Source organism: Poecilia reticulata, chromosome 14 (assembly GCF_904066995.2).
Source record: "Poecilia reticulata chromosome 14, P_reticulata-male-v2, whole genome shotgun sequence".
NCBI lineage: Eukaryota > Metazoa > Chordata > Actinopteri > Cyprinodontiformes > Poeciliidae > Poecilia > Poecilia reticulata.
The window spans coordinates 22,289,492-22,304,450 of NC_088843.1; the positions used below are offsets into that span (position 1 = coordinate 22,289,492).

Below are 14,959 nucleotides of genomic sequence, written 5' to 3' on the forward strand. Positions count from 1 at the left end.
TGTCCAGATTTAAAGAAACAGATTCTGATCAGGAAAGAAAGAAAAGAGAGAAAGGAAAGAATGATAGAGATAAAGAGAAAGAACAAAAAAGAGATAAAGAACAAAAAGAAAATCAAGAGAAAGAAATCAAAACAAAAGAAAAGTGAAATACATAGAGAAATAAATCAAAGAAATCAAGAAAAAGGAAATTCAGAAAAAATTAAGAAAATCAAGAAAAATCAAAACAGGAATCAAGAAATAATATTAAGAAAAAAATCAAGACAAAAAAACCAATAAAGGAAAAAAAGGAAGAAAGATAGATCCCTGTTATCTCAGCATACTAATAGAAAGTTTAGCAGAAGGAAACACGTCTTGGAGGAAGGTTGGATCGGGTTGAAGTCTCTGAATTTTCTCATGTTTCTTGTAGTTAAGCCTCCAGACCTGCAGGAACCTAATGAGCTTCATTGTTCTGATAAAAGGAGGGAACTTCCTGCCGGTCCAGACATAACGGAAAGTCATCTGACCAGAACCAAACGACCCGATAAACTCGTCTGCTTGGTTCTGATCCGACAGGAGCAGGAGCAGCAGCATCGCAGTTCCTCCTGCTGACACTAGAGGTCAGCAGAGAATTGTATGAATCACTGGGTTTACAGAGATCAGAACCTCTGACTGGACCGGATCAGAACCTCTCAGAACCTCTCACTCCACCGGATCAGAACCTCTCACTGGACCGGATCAGAACTTCTCACTGGACCGGATCTGGACCTCTAACTGGACAGAGTTCTGATGTTTGTTGTGCTGCTGAAATATAGCTGGAACCAGAAGTTTACATACACCTTTCCAGGTCAAACTCCTCTTCAAATGAAAATAAATTTAATCTAATGTCAAAATAAACAACATAACCGAGTTTTCTGTTAAAGTTCTGCATAAATATTCAGATTCCCAAGAAATTTGATGGCCTTGTTGGTCTGTTGTTGCGCTGAACCTTTGACTAGACCGCTGCTGTTGCACAGTTCGGATTAAAAATAAAACTTGTTATTTTTGTTTTTCTGGTCCAGTTTCAGCAGCTGAAATAAATCATATTCAGAGGTGAATAATTTGTCCCTCAGCAGTAATCACAGCTCCTCATGAGGCCCCGAGGGGAAACGATCGACCCGCTTCAGTATAAAAGACCAGAGCTAAAGAGCTTACATCACTTCCTGTCGGAGGGGCAAACCAGAAAGTCAGCAGCTCCAAAATAAAACTCATAAAATGTTTCGACAATCTGTTAATATTTGGGTCTAATTTTCTTTTGAGTCTGGAAAATATCTGAAGCATCAATCAGTTTAAACTCTCTTTAAGTTTCCAACTGCTCCAACATTATGATTCTATATCTTAAAAATCCAGATTAGTCCTTTATACTTTTACACTCATATTAATAAACAAACGTAACCAATAATTTATGTGTTGACCAAAAAAAAAAAAATCAGTTCTGTTCATCTGAAGAAAACAAACCTTTCTAAATAAATACTCAACCCCCGTGAACCTTTCTACATTTCCACCAGTAGCTGGCTGTACTCCCAGTAAACAGGAGTTAGCGTTAGCGTGCGTCTCACCTGGATGAGGATCTTCCCCAGGGAGACGAAGGGCGTGCTGAGCTCTGTCAGGAACAAGCAGCCGATGAAGAAATCCCCCTGGTCCTTCCTGAAGAACTGAGACAAACAGAGACAATAAAACTGTTTCCTACCAAACTTTACCAATAATCACCATCCGATCTGCCTTTATCCTTCATGGAGGAACAGTTAAAGCTACTGCAGATTTCTTTAGCTGAAATTTCAGTCAAATGCTGCCATCTGGGTTTAGTTTCTAGCTACTTGAGGAAATAAGTAGAAAAACAAACATTCATTTCACCAGTATGGGGACCAGTAGATGGACTGGGAAACACTGAACCGCACCGGCATGTGCTTACTCAGCTGATCTGTTCTGTGGAACCGTTGGGTTTATAGATCAGTGGACTGTTTGGGGGAAGAATGAAGCAAGATGGAGGCGCAGTGGCATCATTTGGGGAACCAGAGGATTTAATACCAGGAGAAAATGTCCTGCTGTTGGTGAGGGAGTTACAGCTTGAGCATCTTTGGACTTTCCTACACAACAATGAACCCAAGTGACGCTCCAGGTCCACCATGACTTTGTTTGAGGAGAAGTAGAAGTGGAATTAAGTCTTCTGACACTGAAGATGTCATTGAAGGTGACATTCTGTGTTTATGTTGTTGCGAAATTTAAACAGTTTGTAACTTTAACCAATAAACCCAACTTGCGGTGGCGTTAGTCCTGTTAGCAGCTACTGACCCGGTTCAATCGGGCCGACACTCGGAGATAAATCCCTCTGCAGTCAGAACATCAAGTCCCGACTCGTTGCTCCTTAGTTTTCCCTCCTACAGGCAAATAAACGCGTCAGCTGAAACAGAACAACTAAAACTAGGGTTCCCTCAGGTTCTTATTCTAAAAAGGGAAAATTTCTAGATTTTTTTTTTTTTTGCAGATTTTTAATATTCTGGAGACCAGAACCTTAAAGGTGCTTCAATGGTGTCCCGGTCATTATCTGTAGGATGGGGGTCACAACCATGAGGGCTGTGGGTGTTTAAACATCTCACTTTCTCAGTTTTGCTAATAAACTGAAGGTTTATTATTATGATGTTATTTTTGTTCCACCGACTGAAGCGTGCAGTGAGACCGATCTGAGCGCATTACAATATGAACAAACGATGACTTGAGCTGTGAGGTTCAAACCTCCCATGACTTTGCTAAATACATGTTCTGACACCTGATCAACTCTGATAAACCGCAGTCACAGACAGATCTTTGCCAACCAATCAGGATATAAATACTGCATACAGAATCAGAACCAGCTTTCTTCACCAAGTTTCTGCACAGAGAATTAAACTTCAGTTCCACTTTGCTGTCAATAAAAATATAAAAAATATGAATGTAAAAAAAAGTGTCACTAAAGTTTTCACACTCCCTTGAACCTTTTCACTTTTATTGCCTTTTACTGTGAATTAATGCCCCTGATTTTTATAAGTGTTTTTAGACTGAGTCTCAAGTATTTGCGCATGGCTGTTTTATATCGTTTATCATTTATCGTAGTAAACTCATACGAATTTTGATTCATTGTTGTTACAATAAATTCCAGCTGATGATGTTTAAAACACCCCAATCTGTCCATATTGTTTCAATTGTTAGTATTAGTATTTTAACCACTTTTCATTTAATAAAAGCATCAATAAATACTAATAAAGGTGAACATATGATTAAATACAGTTACTGTGTGAAGTTTAATAATATAAATCACACTTCTTTAAGTTTTCTTTAAGCGTTTTATAAATACTGGGATGATTTTCAAGAGCAGTATTTGTGTTTGTGGGGGGATAATCGGTGTGACAACAAGGCCCGTCACAATAACAAATTTTGCTGGAAGATAAATTGTTCCATTACAGCAATAAACGATAATATTGTTGATTTTAGACCATTTCCTGGCTATATAGTGATAATAGTTTATTATCCTTCTCAGAGATCAATAAAATGTACATTCTAATGACACACAGTGACATCCATACTACTATCTAAGAAAAAACATAATAATAATAATCAGGTTTTATTCAATGCTGTACTTGTTTTGAATTTTACTAAAATGACAACACATCCGCAGCGCAGTCAGCTGCAGGCGGGTGGGACAGCGTGGCGTCCCCGCTATAAGTAATGAATGAAGCTTTCAAATATTGAGCAGCGGTGACTGACGCCGCCCCCAGAACAGGTGAGTCAGGCCAGGTGGATAAAGAGCCTGAAAACAAAAGACAAGCCCGCCTGCAAATACGCTGGATCAATAAACCATGAGCCTGCAGACCAGGCTTCACCATCTGTCACCAGAGGCTCCTACCGATCCGCCTGGCGACTGGTCAGGGAGAACTGAGAAACATATCACAGTAAGTGAATATACAATCAATGTTTTTAAATTATTTCAATGAAAGAGAAAAAAAGCATCTCAAGCCAACCTGGCCAGGTTGGGAAAGTATTTAACACTTCTATAATTAAACTAAACCTCAATATTGGGTTTAATTCCAGCAGGCACACCCGGGTCTGATTGCTGCCGCAGAGGGAGAACGATGGGATCACTGGATCAGAACCTGTCTGGCAGCAGGAAGTAGACCTAGAGATTCAGAAAAGCAACACATCTGGTCCCAAATCAAACAAATTCAACAACAGAAGCAAAATCTGTGATGTCCATCAGATTACAGAACCACCTGGAAGGTTCTGGAAGTCCAGAGAACCTCAGTAGGACCAGGATCCACACACCGAGCCAACAGAATCTCTCTCAACGACGCATCCAGCATAAGATCTGAAGACCTGCAGGCCTCACTGACCCAGTTCAGGTCAAAGGTCATGATTCAATAAGAAAGAGACAAAAATGGAAGAGTTTGAATGCCAGAACCTCTGCTGACCCAAAAGAACACAGAGGCCTGTCTAAACTGGTCGCAATAAATTCATTAATTGATTAATTGCATAGCAAGTTAAAATGAACGTGATCATTTTCAATTTAATTCTAATGATTGATATTTTTTAAAGGGTAGAAATCATGATTCATTTTGTTTATGGTTTTTGGTTGTTGTGCTTTACTTTGGATATTTAAAATGTGTGTCATGTTCTTTACAGAATTAAATAATTTTTGGTCTAAAATTTAACCAAATCTACTGCTGAAAACATCCCTTGAGTGGCCTAGTTAAAGTATAGACTTAAATCTTTTAATTTAATTACGATATGTTGATGTCACCTTAACCAGGCCGTTTCTACTGAAGACCAGCATAGCGTGCGCTAACATTCCTATTAGCACCGGGTGGCTTTAGAGTTTTTATTTCTTAATAAATGAAAATCATAATCTATGAACAGCTTTTCTGTTTGTTTGGAAGAAGCTAAAATGTGATGAAAAAAGCAAAACAGAGGTAGTTTAGGGTGTAAATACTTCTCCGCCTAAGACATTAGCGCCTGTGATTTGCCTACAGCCACTGGTAACAATGGATTATCTGTGGTTCCCATCAGACGCTCCATCTGCTCAGGGAATCATTCAAATTTTCTGTCACACAAATGAGTTTCAGCAGCAACCTGAGAGTCGATCAGGATCAGGAAACCGACTGCAGAGCCGTCAGCTGCTGATAAAAAACCTGGAGCCAAGAGAAAGGTTCACTCCAAACTGGAAGCAGACCTCCCTGCTTCTTGCAATCTTTCAGCCTGCTTCATGCTGCCAGTCTGGTTCTAATGAAGAGATTTCTTCTGATCCGACAGTCAGGACTGAACATCCTGATAGAAACTGAACTTAATTAGTGTTACTTTTCATATGACCAGGGTAGTTTGGACAATCTTCCTCTTAAAATCTTAATTTTTTTTTATTTACTCATGATAAAGATGATACATTTAGTTCTTCTAGGATAAAATTTAGTAATTTAGTATTTTATCCTATACTATGTAAAATAAGCAACTATAATTCATACAGGCAACCATGTTTTTGGTTGTTTATTATTTGCAGAATAAATAAGCTAAACTAAATGAAGTTAAGCATATAAATGATTGATTGCTCCAGTTCCTCTGAAATGTTTTCCGGGATTCAGTTCCGGGACGTGTGCTTGGTGTTCTTCATACTGGGAGGTTTCCATTCATCCCAGCACGTTCCCCTCCTCTCAGAGTGGGACTTTGTGGCCAAACTGGCATGAAGCTGATGAGTGAGGGAACAGGAGTAGAAACAAAGAACGGGGAGGAGCGTTTCAAATGGAGAGGCCAACTGCAGCTGGAGCTGAATAATGTAGGGTAATGTGATCTGAGAGCGCATACTGCTAACAAAGGCCTGGTTTCCACCTGGACCACTGACCTGCCCGGCCGTTAGGATAAACATAAAACTAGTTCTGATCAATCTCTAAAATTACCTCATAAAATCCATAAGGATGGACTTTTTAAGCAACAAGTATCCAGATTAACCGCTGGTTTTACTAGAAATGGTCTTCCTGCATGATGAATAATTCATTGCTAGGTGCTAAACAAAAAACCAACAGGTCCAACAGTCATGGTTACATGATTCAATTACTGAATCATTAACGGAAAGAGACGTGATCAGAATATCGAGTCATTTATTCAAGGAAATGTTCAACCTGCAGGACAATCTGGTTATACAGCTGAGTGGAGAGGAGAAATGTCTGTTGAAGAGCAGAAAGTGAAACTTAACGGCAGCATCTGCTCCATCTTCAGCTGCATCTGCTCCATCTTCAGCTGCTCTGGTTCTTTCTCTGCTCTGAGTCAAACCAACAAAACCCTTTGAGCAACCTGTTCCCCTCTTGGTCTGTGGGGGCGTTGCATCAAGAACCACTGAAGGAAACAACACAAAAACCTCTGAAGACACTGAGCACAACTTCCTTCTTCACCAAATGGAAACTAAAATGGAGGCGTCAGGTTGGAGGATTTCTCTTTAGGCTTTAGCTAAAAACCATGAGGCATTTCTCATGCTAGCGCTAGGCTAGCACGTTTGTTTTAGTTGTATTTACCCAGAATGCCCTGCGCTGTAGTCCACTTCCTACTTTTAGAGCGGTCTACGGTCTGCTTGGTGTTCTCATGTGCATTCAAACCAAACTAGAGTTCACTTCAACCGAACCCAGAAAGAGGTTTGAAGATTTTTTTTTTGGTCTGCAACAGAGTTCAATTACACATTCACATCTCCCCAAACGAACCAGACTTTTTAGACGAATGGACTGGAGTTGCATCAAAGCGCACTAGACAGTCTAAAAACCAAACTGACTCAGTTAATTTCATTTTCATCTCAGCGGAGTATCTCAGAACATGAGTTCTACCATCAGATCTAAAGTCTGCATTCAAAGTGATGCTCCTGCTATTTTTAGCCGCCTCCTTGTTCCAGGCTGCATCCGCCTTATTTCCACCCGGGGCGGCCAGACCCACAGCGTCTGATCGGTACTTTATAGGTAATCCATGACATTGAGTTCTGGGTCTATTTTCTGCTGCCACTTAAGCAATCATTAGGAGGTAATGCAGCTTTATGCATAGATTGATTTCAAACCACTGCAACGCATCAAAGCTCCTGCATTAATGGGTTACTGGCAGGTGGGTTTACGGAAAAATCACATGACTTTTACTCATCAGAAGTAATCATCAACCTCAGGACTATTGATCAGATTTTCTAACCATCTGATCACATTCATTGGACAACTTTCTCTCTCCTACATGGAAAGATCCGGAGAACTTTCGTAGACGGCGTTTTCAATAACAAAAAACAATCAGCCATGATCTCCCTTCATCCTGATTGGCCAGTGCTAGGCGTCGACCAATCGTTGATCTTTCAAAAAGACTGATTTGCCGATTCAGATTTCATTGTCTGAAAAGTTGATAAATATAACGAAAAAGTTGCAAAGTTGGCGACTGTTGTTAACCGCACACACGCAGACATCTAGTTATAAATTAGTCATTTTTAGTTGTTGGCGCAACTCAGGAGAGCTAGCAGCTAACTTATTTGTTGGATTACAATTATAAAGCTAAGTTTATGTAGATTTGCATGTAATTAGTGTTGGGAGTCCATTAAAATGTTAATTGAGTTAATTTCAGGGTCTAATTAATCCAAGTTTAATCAAAAACTATATAATTTTAAAAAATGACATTTTCATCCATTGCTGCCGTTAGCGGATCATGCAGCTTGTGTGTCAGATTTATGGACATACCAGAAACATATGAATACAAAGGTTCTGGGTGGAACAGTAGCATGTTAAAAAAATTAAAATTAAAATTAAAAAATAAATAAAAGCGCACTAGACAGTGCGCAGATGTGCCGATCAGGTTTTTTCCTGCCGATACCAATCACATAATTATTATTTTTTTTATATCATAAACACTACCGGTTGCATTATGTGGAAAAAGGAACCATGAATTTACCTTAATTTAGACAAAAACTTGTTTTTAATAACTTTTTCCAAGAAGAAAACTAACAAAACAGGCATTCTGCAAATTGTACTGCTATCGATAATACTATCTTTAACAGACTGATAACATATGAAGGCTCTGAAGAGGCTAAATAATGCAAAGAGTCAAAATAAAACCTCTCAACATTGCCAAACAAATTCAAGTATAAAACTTAACATTCAAAGGCAAATACAGGTTCCATTACAATAAACAATCCAGAGTTATGAATGAACGTCCTGATAGCATGGCGGCTAGCTGTACTGCTAGTTCTGAGTGGCTGTTTCGACTGAGCGGAGTATTTGCAGGGAGGAGATCGATTTTTTTTAGAGATATCTGTTGTATTAGGACAGCGAAAGTTTTAATTCATGTAAATTTATTTTTTAGTAGATGCTGCAGCTTTCAGCAGAGGTTCGGTGTGAGGTCACTACCAGGTGGAACAGAGCGGCGCTCTGTCTGTAATATTACTACCTGTAGGCGTAGCAGCAGTTCACAGCGAGAGCTGAACCAGTGTCTTACGTCGCTGCTCGAAGACTTAAATAATTTTGCGGGTTATTTGTTTAGCTTTCTGACCATCATGCTAATCCGGGTGAGTGTTTGTAGCTGTGCGCTGCTTTACCTGCTATCTGATCCTCCATATGTCTTTTACTACAGTGAGCCTCGATGTAGCCAAACTCCGTCAAGTAAGGCATTGTTTTTATGTCGTATTAGATTCGTTGTGTTAATGCATTTTGACGTGCTTCAATTTTCCGCCGCAACACGCAAACGTCCCCATTCACTCAGTGCGTTATAGTTCCACATCGCTTAGGATTTGTTGCTGCGGATTTGCGCAGTGTGAAGGAAAGAGGAGACCAGCTGCACAGACAGGCTGCGAAATGAGATGCAGGTGATCGGTTTGTGTGATCAGCAACAAGAGACCGTGATCGGCGATCACCGATCATACACTTTTTCACGAAAATCGGCCGATTATGATCGGTGGCCGATCGATCGGCACACCTCTAGTGGGTGTATATGTGTATATATATATATATATATATAGGTTCTGCTGTAAAAATTATTTTGTTCTATTAAAGTGTGAATCACCAAAATGTACAAACTCATGTGAGTTTTATGAGTTTAAATTCATGTGTTTGTGGTGTTTCCTGACTTTCTGAGCCTGTTTGGACATTTTCTCCTCTCTAGGTGCTTCCTGGTGTGTCAGCAACATCTAATCCTGATGCGTCAAGCTGCAGATTTATCACCAGCCGAGCTGCTGCTGCTGCCTGCCTGCATCCAGCTTTTTTAATTGTTGGCCTGAACTACTGGCCTCATCACTGCTGTCTCAGGACCCCTCCCCGTCCCTCCGTACCAGTGTGATAGGCAGCAGGATGGTGAGCAGCGCGATGTGGTGCAGCACCAGCAGAAACTCTCTCCGGACGAAGGAGTTGACGGTCCTCAGCGAGTGCTGCTTGTAGTCCTCGTGGCCCTTGACGTGGTAGCGGTAGTAGTGGCTGAGGTACATGGCGAAGATGTCATACGTCATGTAGGGAACGCCGTACCAAATGACGAAATAGGCGGCCAGCCAGTGCCTGAGTAGAAAGGAGATGTATGATAGAAGGCAGATGGAAAACCAGCGGAATGTAGGTTTATGTTCAGAGTAATGTAGTGGTTCATTATGAAGACAGAACTGAATAAAAATGACAACCTTTGACCTTTCACTTAGTTCTTTAGCTCTGAAACTTGGAGGAAGAAGGTTAATAGCAGAAACCGGCCAAAGAAATCAGAATGGAACACAGACTGCATGAGCTGGAGAAAACCTCTGATGGTAATCATGCCTTTAGGGTGCCATCGAGACAGCAGGGCAGGATTCCTATAAGTCTAACAATGGTTCAAGGTAGGAAAGATGGAAGGACAGCATTTGGTGAATTGAATAGGGAAAATGTCAGGAAATACTAATATTTTCCCCAAACTCCTTATATTCTGCTTCTCCAAAGCAGGAAACACTGAAGTGAAATCCCAGATGTTCCCATTCTGTGAAGGAGCCCTGGATCCCAGTTAAGACGTCTTATATAAACCACAGGCTGCCTTTTGGCTCAGATGTTGTTGATGTTCCACAGATGAGAAAAACGGGTTCAGGTAAATAAACCAAGTCAGATTTAAAGAGGCCCGTTTCATTACGTACAGCAGACAAGGCGAAGCGTCCCAATCAAAGGACAGGTTCAGTCTCTGGGCCATTTGCGTGGAGCATGGGTCTGATAAGCTACAGGCTCAACGAGCATCACTGAACTGAGCAGCGCTGAGGATTTAATCTGAGGGGGGGGGGGATTAGCAGGCTGAAACTGGGACTGCCTGGTCCGGCTGCTGACTCAGTGGGATTAAACGGCTAGCATTAGCCTAGTATCACACTTTCCTGAACCCCAGAGAAGCCAGCGCTACACTAACACACACTTCAGCCAGTAGCAGGTACATGTAGAGCCCATCTTGTTTGCACCAAATTATTTCTCTTGGTCGCTATCAAGAATGTGAGATATGGACTGGGAATTTCCCCATATTTTGCAGAGCTGTTGTGAAAACAATATAAATTGTGATTTAAAAAAACCCTGATGCATTACTTCTTTTTTATGCAACTACATGGCACAGGACTTTCAATTACATAAAAAATGTGTAGTAGTTTTTAGTCATCATTTTTATTGTTATCACAATAAAATCTCAACATGAATGGATCTGTGGGGTTTAGATAAAAACAAAAAAGCTTTTCCAAAACTAAACTGTATTTTAGAGACGCTAAATATAAGCCTTTGAGGTAACACTTTATTTGAAGGGGTGTGCATAAGACTTACATGACACTGTCAAAAGCATGACATAACATCTGTCATGAACATGAAGAAGTCTTTATGAATGTTTATGACAGTTGACATGAAGTGTCATTCTGTAAATAATGAAACTTTTAATGGAAAGTTGCTCTAAAAGTTGCATTGAAAGTCCATTAAAAATGCCAACTTTGCATTACATTATCATAATTTACAAAATCATGCAAAGTTGGCATTTTTAATTCAATGCAACTTTTAGAGCAACTTTCCATTAAAAGTGTCATTACTTACTGAATGACACTTCATGACAACTGTCATAAACATCTTTATGTTCATGACAAGTAGGCCTGTCACGATAACAAATTTTGCTGGACGATTAATTGTCTAAAAAATTATTGCGATAAACGATAATATTGTTTCAAGACCTTTTGACACTGATTTAACGGAAATGACTAATAATGCATGCGATTTCCTGCCATACACTTTATTTTCAAAAGAACACATAACACTGGAGCTGATAAAACTAAATCAGTTCCAGTGTTAATGGATTCTCAGTCTCCATTAACAAAAAATGTACTTGAATAAAAACTAAACAACATAAAGTCAAAGTGGAAATAAATACTGCATTCAACCAAAAGAGTGCAGATTATGAAGTCTGTATACTATATTGCCCTTCAGTAATCACTAGATTTAAATAGAGAAGACAGGCACATCCGACTACCTAATGCAGTAGTTCACACTACACGATTTTTTGCCCCTATCTTCCCCTTACGATAATCTTAGATCGTTGGCCGATCTAAGATTGTCGCTGGTGATTTCATAACCGATCATCCTGTAGTGTGATTTCGATCGTCGTGGCCGCTCCGATCTAAATCAGAGGTTTTCCCCGACTAGGAGTTTAACGCTGAATGTGACAGGTAGTCAATCAGAAAGCGCGGATTCTCCTCCGTGCTTTCTGAGGGGAGATAACGAGGGGAATCCCAAACAGCTGACACGGCGCAACTCAAAGTCCAGCGGACATTGGAGATGATATGTGGAAACAACATTAATATTTATTCAACATTTCGTGCAAAGAATATAGAAATGACAAGGAGAGGAGTTGGAGCCAAATTGCTACCGCAGTTGATGAACCTGGTAAGTTTTCAGCTGTTCATCGTTAATCGTTAAACTAGGTTATAATGATTTTCATTAAGTCAGGACTTTAGTTGACTCTAGCCACATGCATCACAGGTAGATTCTAATAAAGCATTGATTAAAGACTGATTTTAAAATTACAAGTCCAGTTAACTGGACTTGTAGCCATTATTTTGTGTCCATGTGGCTGGACACCACACGGCACGATCGAACCCGATCAAACCGTTATACCTAGGATTTCTGTCGGCTAATGTGTCTCTCAGGTTTTGAAAATGGGCCGACAACTCGTGTAGTGTGCGCTGGACATTACACTAAGGAAATAGGAAGGGAGGGTCAGTGGAGAGCACCGCAGTTGAGCCTTTTTTCATTCCGTGTCATCAACAGAAAGAAAAAAGGCAGGAAGAGACGATAAAGCCGATAATTAAAATTAAGTCGATAGGTTTAATTTATCGTGCGGTTAATTGATTTATAGTTTATCGCGACAAGCCTAAGACAGGTGTGATGTCATGTTTATGACAGTGTCATGTCAGTCAATCTATCATCAAATTTTATTTGTATAGCACATTTCAGCAGCAAGGCATTTCAAAGTGCTTTACATAATTAAAATAAAAACAGCATGTGACATTGAATAAATGGTGAGAAAGAGAAATAAAAATAAATTAAAAAGTAAAAATAAAAACTAACATTTAAAACTTCTCTAGTCAAACCGCCTTTGACAAGGACTCAAACCTTTAAAACTTATTTACATAAAAATAAATAAATTAAAAAGGCATTAAAAACGTAGACAGTGAGAAAAGAAATAGAAATAAATTAAAAACATTAAAGACAAAAACATTGAAGACATCAAAACCCGCACTCTAACCCCAATTTAGCCATAAGCAACTCTAAACAGGTGGGTTTTAAGTTGAGATTTAAAGGCACCCAGTGTTACAGCCGTTTTACAGTTTTCTGGAAGTTTGTTCCAAATCTGTGGTGCATAGAAACTGAATGCTGCTTCTCCTTGTTTGGTTCTGGTTCTGGGGATGCAGAGCAGAAGATCTGAGGGGTCTAGATCTTTAAGGTATTGTGGTGCTAAATCATTCAGTGATTTATAAACTAACATCAGTATTTTGAAGTCTATTCTCTGAGCTACAGGGAGCCAGTGTAGGGACTTTAAAACTGGTGTTATGTGCTCCATCTTCCTGGTTTTAGTGAGAACGCGAGCAGCAGCGTTCTGGATCAGCTGCAGCTGTTTGATTGATTTATTAGTCAGACCTGTGAAGACGCTGTTGCAGTAATCAATGCGGCTAAAGATAACTGCATGGATGAGTTTCTCTAGATCGTGCTGAGACATAAGTCCTCTAATTCTGGAGATGTTCTTCAGGTGATAGAAGGCTGACTTTGTGACTGTCTTAATGTGGTTCTGAAGGTTCAGGTCAGAGTCCATCACTACTCCCAGGTTTCGGGCCTGATCGCTGGTTTTTAGTTGTAATAACTGAAGTTGTGCGTTGATTCAGGTTCGCTCCTCTTTAGGTCCAAAGATAATAACTTCAGTTTTGTTTCTGACATCGTAATGTAGAGCTGTGTATCATCCGCATAATTGTGGTAGCTAATCCTATGTCCTGTTATAACCTTAGCCAGTGGGAGCATATAAATATTGAAAAGAAGGGGTCCTAGGGTTGAACCTTGGGGTACCCCACATGTGACCTTTGACCTCTCTGATGAGAAGTTTCTGATTGAAACAAAGAAATCCCTGTTCTTTATGTAGGATTCAAACCAGTTGAGCACTGGACCGGAGAGTCCGACCCAACTCTCCAGTCGATTCAGTAAAATGTCATGGTCAACACAACAGTGTCGAAAGCCGCACTGAGGTCCAACAGAACCAGCACTGTGGTTCTCCCACAGTCTGTATTTATATGGATGTAATTGAACACTTTTACAAGGGCCGTCTCCGTGCTGTGGTGAGCACGAAAACCAGACTGGAAGGAGTCAAAGCGATTCATTATTGTTAGGAAGTTATTTAATTGTTTAAAAACAGCTTTTTCAATAATTTTGCTGATGAATCGGAGGTTGGAGATCGGCCTGTAATTCTGCAGTAGGGATTTGTCCAGATTGTTCTTTTTTATCAGTGGTTTGATAACTGCTGTTTTCAAGGCCTGGGGGAAAATGCCTGAAGAGAGCGATGTGTTTACTATTTGGATCAGATCATTAGCAACAACAGGCAGGACTTTCTTAAAAGAAATGTGTGGGTAGGACATCCAGACAGCAGGAACCAGAGCTTAATTGACTTATAATTTCTTCTAGGGTTTTATAATTTAGTAGTTGAAATTGGGTCATTTTTCCTGCATTTGTTTTGTTTGGGCACAGCATTGGTACTGTCTTAGGTGTGGATGTGCAGATTAATCCTCTGCTCTTTTGAATTTTCTCTAAAAAGAAACTTGAAAACTTGTTGCAGGCAGCATGAGATTGAAGTTCAGGTGGCAATGTCAGAGGATTTGTGAGCCTGTCAACAGTAGCAAATAAAGCTCGAGCGTTGTTAGTGTTTTTGTTTATGACATCTGCAAAGAAAGCCTCTCTTGCATGTTTTAGTGTTGTGTGATAGTTACGTAGTCTTTCCTTGTAGAAGTCACAATAAACGTGCAGTTGACCTTTACGCCATTTCCGTTCGGCCCTGCGGCAGAGTTGTCTTGCAGAATGAACTATTTGTGCATTTCTCCATGGAGATTTCTTCCTACCAGTCACAACCTTTACTTTAGTGGGGGCAATGTAATCAATGATATCTGAAAGTTTGCACTGAAAATCATCCACCAACTTATCTATGTCACTATAACTTAAGAGTGAGGAAGAAGAGTAGAGTTGATCAAATGTTTCTGCTGTGTTTTCTGAGAAAGTACGTTTTGTGATAGTAGCTTTTTGTCCAAGTGGGTTAACGGATAAAAAACTGTCAAAGAAAACAGCAAAGTGATCCGACAGGGTGACATCAGTTACAGAGACACTGGAAATATTCACACCCTTACTGATAACCAGGTCCAGTGTGTGTCCCTGAGTGTGTGTTGCTTGTTTGACATGTTGTGTGAGACCAAAACTCTCTAATATAT

General features: G+C 40.0%; 1 protein-coding gene across 1 annotated transcript in view; it reads right to left on the reverse strand.

The window, feature by feature from the left end:
* The window catches only part of tlcd3a (TLC domain containing 3A), a 51,011-nt gene that overhangs the window by 9,918 nt on the left and 26,134 nt on the right, over positions 1-14,959 (reverse strand). Inside the window, exons 3-4 of the mRNA XM_008428609.3 lie at positions 9,308-9,527; positions 1,575-1,670 (exon numbers count right to left, since the gene is read on the reverse strand). Of these exons, the coding sequence (XP_008426831.1) occupies positions 1,575-1,670; positions 9,308-9,527 (316 nt within the window). The remainder of the gene's footprint in view (positions 1-1,574; positions 1,671-9,307; positions 9,528-14,959) is intronic.